The 9,348-nt window shown below is 49.0% G+C and overlaps 1 protein-coding gene; it reads right to left on the bottom strand.

Moving 5' to 3' along the window:
• Positions 1 to 2,760: 2,760 nt before the first annotated feature.
• On the bottom strand, positions 2,761 to 3,837 carry GSTUM_00002559001 (uncharacterized protein; the record flags this gene model as incomplete). XM_002836190.2 has 2 exons in its annotated part: positions 3,648 to 3,837; positions 2,761 to 3,582 (listed from the first exon to the last, which is right to left on the bottom strand). The coding sequence occupies exons 1-2, from the start codon at positions 3,777 to 3,779 to the stop codon at positions 2,761 to 2,763; spliced, it is 954 nt and encodes a 317-aa protein (XP_002836236.1). The 5' UTR covers positions 3,780 to 3,837.
• Between the last annotated feature and the right edge of the window lie 5,511 nt (positions 3,838 to 9,348).

The raw sequence follows: 9,348 nt of genomic DNA, 5'->3' as shown, positions 1-9,348 counted from the left end.
GAAAACAATTATTCCTTCTTGACACTTTTACAGAGCAACCGCTAAGCGGTGGTAGAACTATATCCACAATCTTGCTTCAATTTGTTCGAGCTCCACGACTAACTCAAGGGCTTAACACCACCATCTAACAACACAAAGGGGCTAAAACAGGAGTATGGATAAGTGGGAATAATCACCAATTACCACCTATTTCCATATCCTTTCACAAAGTCCCTCTTTGGTGCTAAGTCTCCCGCTCCTCTACTCGCTTCCTTGCTAACAAAGGTTAAAAGAACAAAGAACAAAGACTCCCAATAATCTGTAGCTCCCACTATGGCTCACGCTGCCGTTCAGGCTCCTGGTCCCATATGGTCCCCACTCTGGCTCGGCTGACCTACGACTACTGTACTTGCTGGGCTCTTTCGATACGCAACGGTATATATCGCCTTAACAAACCAACGACAGGGGGCGAACGGGGTAATGTGTGAATGAACTCACAACGGGAAAAAGCACAGATGTGCTATTGGGAGTGAAAGAATTGATAAAGGGACAATTATGAGGCAGACTGGTGAATGGATGAATAGAAGAATCAAAGGGCGGATTGAGAGGCGGGTGGTTGCATAAACAGCCGCGCACCGGATCAAAGCCAGCAGCATGTCAAGCAGCATCTATCACTTCTAACTGACACCTTTTGACTTGGAAGCCGGAGATAACAGGTCTCGCCAAGATTGTATAGTGTAAGAGTTATTCCAGCGTCGTTAAATATAGCTGGGATACAGTATGCGTGTGGGTCAAACACTCCTCGGTGGGGGGCTGTCGCGATGGGGGCTAGTATTCACAAGAGTTCGTTCGTGGTGGGGTAGGTAGTCATAAGCCTTAGAAGACCTGCAGCAGGCATGGAGGCGAGTTGTTTGTGATCCCTATGCAATATTACACTAGGATGGAGGGATCATGGACTTTGATAGCGCAAGCAAGTTGTCACCGTTCGTTTCTGGTATCATACCGAAACGGTTTTACCGAATGGAGGGAAGGGTTTTGAGTTTAGAAGAGGGACTCGTGTTGGATCCTCGCAGCAGTTACAAGATAGCTCGTGGAATAGTAGAGAAAACTAAACAAAGGCAGGGAGAAAGGTGATTGCATCAGAGGCTCGGATGATTGAATATGCTCACTGGTATACTATGCAAGAGGTATATACAAGGAGGTAGGTTACCACTCTGTCTTCTTACTAACTTAGTTGTAATTTAAATGCACAATCAAACCGGTAAATAAAAACAAGCAAGTTTTTTAACAAATATTCTGCATGCTGCTTTTATCCTCCAACTTTCCTCATCGATCAATGATGGTTCCCTCTTCTGGCTTGCACACATGTGTTGACCCAGAACGGCGCAATCCAGTCATCACACTTGGTTACCATTGAATCAAAATCATGGGTGTGAAGTCCTGGTGACTCCACACACCATGCTGATATCATGGAGGGAATAATTGCCCTGATTTCCATCTGTATTGCCTCATAGAGCATATCAGGCATAGTGTCCTACGTCCAATTTCTCTTCCAACTATGTTTTCCACCCCATCTGTGCTTGGTATTAGGGACTTTTAGTTCATAAATGTATTATCAAGGAATCAAGTGGACGGTTGTCATGTGCGGTTAGTTTTAACCGACAATACATAAATCGATACCGAGTGTGTCCCCTTTCACTTCGACAAGTCAGCGCGGATTTGCGTACAGCCGGACTGCGGGAAAGCGCCTTTTCAGAGCCGAAACCAAGCCTGGCCCGGGCCTCTAAGGGGTTCGCCTTGGCATCTGGCAGCTTTGGCTTAGGTTGCTGAAAACTCCAACCGGGCGGTTGCCCGCCTACCAATCTTTGAATAATCTCGACCGGAGCGACCCAGGCTTTTCCAAACTCTGGCCGGACTGGCCGCTTGGAATCATCGGACCTACGTTTCAGGAGCGAAACGCGGGGAGACTTGGGGGAGCCGAATAAACAGATATCCCGGGTTTGATCTGGAAATACGTGAGAAAAACCATCCGGTGATGTTCACGGCACTTCCAGGACCTCTAGTTGTCCGCCCATGACGTGATATCTCATCCGCGTGATAGTCTTCGGCTTACAATTAGAACGAAGGCTAGCGGGCGGTCTTTGGAGTATCTCTTGATTATACCCCCCCCCCCCCACCCCCCGCGCCCCATCTAGTTCGAAGAATGAACAAGTGGAACGAATGAAGGTGGCAGGAGCCTCGAAGTTCAAATTCGTGAATCTTCCTTCTCAAGAATAAAGTTTCTCTCGTCTTTATCCGCCGCCCCCAATATTGACAACCTTGGACGCATTCAACAATCCAATGGAAGCCTTACCGTGGTGATAACCACATCCCGAACTCTATAGGATTCTAAAATATCTATTGAAGGGAGGCGGAAATGGCGAGCCCATCCTATGTGGTTGTAAAACTAGAATTGGGCTCCGAGCGATGGGGGAACAAAGTAGTGTGCCAATATGGGAGATATGGTATAGCTAGGTAATAAAAAGTGCCTCTGAGGAAGGGGTTAAATTGTTTGGGTTTGCAAAATCATCTCGTGTGCCCGGGTCCGAGGCCTGACAGTCTTTCCTCTAAGATTCCTCAGCACCATTGGGAACACTACAGAATCTCAGAACTGTCAGGTACGGGGGTTTATTGGGTTGAATGTCTTGGACTAGCTATCGTACTAACAAACCAGCCCCAGATGCCTCGAGGTCTCGAGGAGCTAGCCTAGTATCATGAGAGCGAATGCTAAGGTATCGCAACTCACTCCTCAACTTCCCCGTAAAAGATCCTCCTCAGAAAACTAACGGAATGTTCGATAACATTCTCCAACCCCCTACCCTCAGTCATGGGATCAAAATGCCCACCCTCAACGGTTAAAAACTCCTTTATAATTTCGCCCCCCTCCCCCGCAGCCTCAAAGGCCTTCTGGTACTCACCGCTCCCCAAGACAGACTCATCCACAATCATCAACAAACTTGTCGGGGCCAGAACCTTCATATCCTCCATAATGCTGTACTTCCTAATCTTCAAAAGGCTCTGAATTGTAGCTCGGTTCTCCCACTCCCCCCCATTGGCAATCTCAACTTTCTGCATCCGCTGGTAAAACTCCGAGGCACCCTCCGTCGGCAAAAACACCATACCAGTGGTGTCGGCAGTTTTGCAGACAGGGAAGTATCCCACTTCCCCATCCCCTGCACGACGCCGTTCCCTATCCTCCCAGATAAGTGCATCGGCAGAAGGCCTGTCCGGAACCATCAATCCCAACAACCAGGAACCACGAATGAAGCTGTTGATCGAGATAATGGATTTGATGCGCCGGTCCAGAGAAGCGGCTTTTACGGCGTGCGCTGCTGAGTAGCTGAACCCAACTATTCCGATTTTGTCGGGGTTTATGCTCGGGAGGGAGAGTAGGTGACCAACAGCATCATGGACGTCCGAGCACTGTAGCTCGGGATCGACGTCGTGGCGGGGCGTGCCAGACGACGTGCCGAAGCAACGCTGGTCATATAGGAGGGAGGCGATGCCTGAGGACTGGAGGGCTCTGGAAATTTCTGGGAGAGCCCAGGATTTGAGGCATGCAAACTAAATTTGAACTTAGTATGATAGGAGGTGGTAAACAGCAAGCGCCGGAGGAGAGGGGGGGCTACGCCGTGAGAAATGACTACCGCCGAGGCGTTTTCCCCAGCCGGATAGAACCACCCTTTCAATGTCGTTCCATCAAGGGTTTTGAACTCGGTGTCGTGACGCATAGGACTAATCGTCGCTGTAGTACTCGCCATATCACGCCAACCTACTCAACTCGAGGAAATTACTTCGCAAATGTAGGGAAAGGAATTCAAGAACCCCTTATACCCCGCTTCGCTTATCACAGTCTGGTTTTTCACTCTCATCCATTATCCCTTCGGGTAGCGGTAAAAAGTCCTTTTGCATGCGTCGTCAGGTGATCCATTCCAGCATTTGAGTATAATATATTTATAGCTTGGTCGAGAACTGCCGCACTTCCGGACCGGGGAGGGAACGAACTCCGATACCGTCTCACGTAGAAAAATTGTTCACTAGTACAGTATGTGGGACAGAGAGGAACGGCGGACTGTATCCTTAGACCAAAGAACTGATGGCGATCGTCAGATTTGGGCTGCTACTGTGCTTGTTGTTCCCACCCGATTCACAATCCCATACCGTCCTATATTATTTTGAAAATAGCCCTAGGGCAAACGGACGGAGAAGCAAGGTTACCCGGATCATGGGAGTGGGATAAATAGCTATGATACCGGCACCGTAACCTTTGCCTGCTCATAGCCTCTCGCGCTTGGTGCTGGGACTCTTGCGGGTTGAAATATGGTAGGTGGTGCAGAGGAGCAATCCCCCAATTTCCAAAACAATCGACAATAAGTACTTACACCCCCGGGATGGGCCATCTCCTCGCACGGTTAAGTTGAAGCCCGACATTTGGCATGGAAATTATCACCTTAGTTGTCCGGTTTCAACCCGGCCAGTGCGAGTGCTGTATAATCGCATGGCGGGGTGTGTGTGGAGGTTTTCCCGGTACCGCGAAACCTCCACTATGCCCCGGGGCCCGCAACGACAAGGTCCGTTTCTATTAGTACAATTCAAATCAGTTTTAGTGCGCTAATTTTTCCTGACCAGATTTCCGCCCCCCGCTTCCCCATAAGTTACCTCCCACCTCGTGAGAGATGGCTCGTAGAGGGTTCGTTTATCCGCAATGCTTTCGGCCAGCCGACTTTGTCTATCATAGTGTGAGGTTGTAGCTCCCGGTTGGGGTTATGCCGCACAGTAGTCCACCATACTCACTCATATCACTCGCTAGGGATAGGGTTCGAGCTGTGAATTCATTCCGCAATTAGTGCAGGGTAAATAATATGATACTAGCACGTCGACATTCAGCTTTGCAACTTACCTAATGGTTTTTGTGCACAGGACTATGCGCGGGGATCGTAGGCACCATAGCAAGCTAATTCTTGAAGCGAGTTCTTTACCCAATTCGCCATTCTTGTTTGTAAGGGACCGATACTTTTGAACTTCAGATAGAAATATTTGTTGTATTCGATGATACCCTAAAGGTTTTCTCGCAGTGACCTCAGGATCTCTAGTCGGCACCCTTCTGCGGATTCTTTCAGTGTGAAATGATAGACACGATGGAGCGGGAAATTGGGTGCTATAAACCACCGAGCTTACGAAATGGAGAGGCACAGCGCGGATGAGAGTTGAGTTGAGCCCGTGTGATTAGGTTGGGGGGAGAGGACGTGCTGTGGTGGGACTCTACTGCCGTTTCTTTGGGTAGCAGGAGCAGTTTTCCACAAGTATGTCGGGCGCTGTCCTCATGTAACTTGTGGAGGATCTCGGAACATATACGGGGGGCTTTGCAGAAGGCCGTATAGGGGTTTAGCTGCTGGGGTCTCCGACTTCCTGATCTCGCGGGGATTACGAGGAAGGCTATTACACCGCTACCGGGGATATTTTTCTGAATCAGGACCCTAAATCTCGGTGCCATTGCTACGGCTCAAGAGCGATGACCGCTTCAGAAATTGGCGCGCCCCTTGGTGTCCATTTCTATGATGAAGTCGACAACATGGCGGTAGCTATGATTGTGGTTTGTCAACAGGTTGAAAGAGTTGACATAATATTATCGGTGATCTGCTGATGCCCCGATGATGACATCCTCTACCTGAATTTCTTTCTCAGCGAGATGGAGAGCGATTAATATATGCAATGAGAACCTGGCCCATCCCGGGGTCCGGGAGAATCTCAGAGACCGGAAGAAGAAGTAGGGCTGCATTTATAAGGCCCTGTTCCACAAGCGCGCGCGGGTTTGCATTGGTACTGTACTGTACCTTGCACTCGAGCATTATAAGGAAGGCCATAACTGACAGTCCAGAAAATACTCCCATACCCACCACTTGTTTATCCGCGAGCACGATATGATACTTCCATAAAGCAACACCCACAAACTTATGAGACTCTCCATCCATTTGACCTGGCAAACGCCCCAGTCCCAGGATCAGCCCCGGTCAAAATATACCCTCATGATAAGTCCTCTCGATCGAATTTGTATGATAGTTTGTCACCAATTTTATCTCCAAGACTGCTGAAAAAGGTGGGAATTTTTTTATACCCCCCCCCCGTCAATGTCTAAGACATGTTTAATAATAGAAAAATGTATCACGTGATAACAAATATATTCAAATATCGTACAATCACATGAACGGGAGAATCATCGAAGGCCGAAAGACAATAGCTATAGCATGTCAAGCGGTGGCTTCGTACTTTTACTCGAGTATCATAGTCAGACGAAACGCTACTGTAGCATGCTTAAGCCTTATGGCACCCTCCATTAGAACAAGTGCTAAGACTTGGTATCACAAGTCGATCACTTGGGGTATGATAGTTAAATCACGGGAACTGGAAGGAGAGCAAAATCTCGATTAGAGGCATACTGAAGTAAAATTTCCGGTGCGGGGATTTACCGAGTTAAATGTCTCGGACTATCATACAAACAAACAAATCAGTTCTAGATCCCTCAAAGTCTCGAGCTACACTAGCACCCATAAGGGTGAGCGCCAAGGTATTACAACTCTCTCCTCAACCTCCCCATCATAGAACCTTTTTCAGAAAATTAATAGAATGTTCGATCACATTCTCCAACCCCCTACCCTTCTTCAAGGCATCAAAATGCCCACCCTCAATGGTGACAAACTCCTTTATAATTTCGCCCCCCTCCCCCGCAGCCTCAAAGGCCTTCTGGTACTCACCGCTCCCCAAGACAGACTCATCCACAATCATCAACAAACTTGTCGGGGCCAGAACCTTCAGGTCCTCCATAATATTATACTTCCTCAACTTCAAAAGGCTCTGGATTGTAACTCTATTCTCCCACTTGCCCCCATTGGCAATCTCAACTTTCCGCATCCGCTCGTAAAACTCTGCCGCATCCTCCGTCGGCAAAAGCACCTTGCCGGTGGTTCCCTCTATATTGCTGATCGGGAAGTACCCCACTTCCCCATCCCCCGCACGACGCCGTTCCCTATCCTCCCAAATAATTGCGTCGGTCGAAGGTCTGTCCGGGACCATTACTCCTAACAGCCAAGAACCGCGGATCAAGCTGCTGATTGAGATGACGGCTTTGATGCGCCGGTCCACAGAAGCGGCTTTTACGGCGTGGGCTCCTGAGTAGCTGTACCCGATTATGCCGATTTTTTGGGGGTTCACGTTCGGAAGGGAGAGTAGGTGACCAACAGCGTCGTGGACGTCCGAGCCTTGCAATTCGGGATCGATGTCGTGGCGGGGCGTGCCCGACGATGTGCCAAAGCAGCGCTGGTCATAGAGGAGAGAAGCGATGCCCGCGGACTGGAGGGCAGTGCAAATCGCGGGAAGTGACCAGGATTTTAGGCAGCCCAACTAACCTCGAGATTAGTAAGAGGTGATGAACAGCAAGGACCGGAGGAGAGGGGAAATTACCCCGTGAGAAATGACTACTGCCGGGGCGTTTTCCCCAGCTGGATAGAACCACCCCCTCAATGTCGTTCCATCGAGGGTTTTGAACTCGACGTTGTAAAGCATTGGACCAATCTTTGCTGGAGTAATTCCCCTATCAGGCCCAACTTCACTTGAGGAAAATTATTTCGCGAAGATAAGATACGGGGACTCAGCACCCTCTTATACCCTGCTCAGTGCATCACAGTTCGAACTTGACTCTTGTCCATTATCGTCCCATCGGGCAGCAATAAAAGGTACCGTACTTTGCACGTGTCCTCAGGTGATCCATTCCGGCATTTGAGAATAATATATTGCTTGCTTGCTCGTGAACTGCCGCGCTTCCAGCCCCATGAAGGAACGAACTCCGTTACCGTCTCAAGTAGATATCGTTTGCTAGTATAGTAGGTGGAACAGAGGGAGACAGCAAACTACCGGTATACCGGTAGACCAAAGATCCGATGGCGGGAGTCAGATTCGAGCTACCGTACTACTCATACGAGTACTTGCTCTTTCCCTCCATTCACTACCCCCCATACACTACTACCAGTGTATCACCATGAGATCAACGGTTCAAATCCGCCTTATCCTTTGACTTCACTTGGGTATGGTATGATATCATATCATACTGTGTAGAATCTGCGCACTCGCTCGAAAGTCCTCAAAACACGTCCGGCCGGGTGGGTGCTCTGAAGATCTCACTTGCACCGTCAACATGTCGAAAAGTGCCGGCATGTATCATAGTACCGTGCTATCCTCTAGTGAGGTATGATACGATTCCCACATTTTTTTTTGAAAAAGTGGTTAAAGGGGTGGATTAAAACCGATCAGGGAAATCTGGGATGGAAAACCCCTGGTTGTTTGGGATACGCTGCGGTATCAGTACTGTACATCGTCTCAATAGTATCATAGTATTCCCTATCCCGGCGTATTTCCTGTCCCCGGCACTAGGGTATGATGATGATCAAAATGTCGCCCGCTATTCAGCTGTTACTAATCAGTCCAGTGAGGCTACTTTGACTACGGTAACTCGATCGTTCATCCCCAGTGTTCTTCGCCCAGCCGACCCGGTCCCCCGCGGCGGAAGGTTGCAGCTCCCGGTTGAGATTACGCCGCGCCCTACCATCCCTTACCTCGTAATCATGGCCAGGGCTAGATCCTAAGACTCGCCTATTTCGGGAATGATGATAGGAAAAACATTGTGCTTTAGAGGCGGTGTAGTGCTCAGTACTGTTCAACTAGTATTCCCTCGATCTACGCTCGAGCGCGTTGTGAATGTTGAAAGTCTGAGGGAGAAGATATGGATAGTCAGAAATTGCCAGCGGGGGGTGCGGAGCTTTTTTTCTTGGCCCTCTCTGAGAAGGTGCTCACAAATACACCCAACTGCACATCTCATCATAAATCACATGCATGCTCAGAAATTCCCGCCTATGCATCTACCATCATTGTTATCAGATCGGAAACTTTGATGAGATGAGATATCACTCCTTGGCGCAACTGCTCAGTACTGTACATATTAGAAAATAGACTGGAGAAGAATACGACGTGGATGCACCTTCCAAAGGAAGGTATGAGCCTGCCGGGTTGCACGGGTATGACAATTTGCATCCATTGATGAGGGCAATCTTCGTTGCGAAGGGTCCCGCGTTTAGACACCTATATGGGAAGGGTATATAGAGGGGGCGGTTGACGTGGGTGTTGTTGTGGAGGAATTCGGCAACTGGGAGGTGCACAGAATCGTCTGCGAAAGTCTAGGCATTGGCGAAGCCCTCGGCGGTACAGTACTGTACAAATGCGACCATCAAAGATCTTGCGGCATTCAAAGCCGTTAACGGTTGGCCAGTCGCAGAAGGGGAA

The sequence above is a fragment of the Tuber melanosporum genome, assembly GCF_000151645.1.
Source record: "Tuber melanosporum whole genome shotgun sequence assembly, scaffold_133, strain Mel28".
Classification (NCBI taxonomy): domain Eukaryota; kingdom Fungi; phylum Ascomycota; class Pezizomycetes; order Pezizales; family Tuberaceae; genus Tuber; species Tuber melanosporum.
This window is presented reverse-complemented; position numbering and strand designations above follow the sequence as displayed.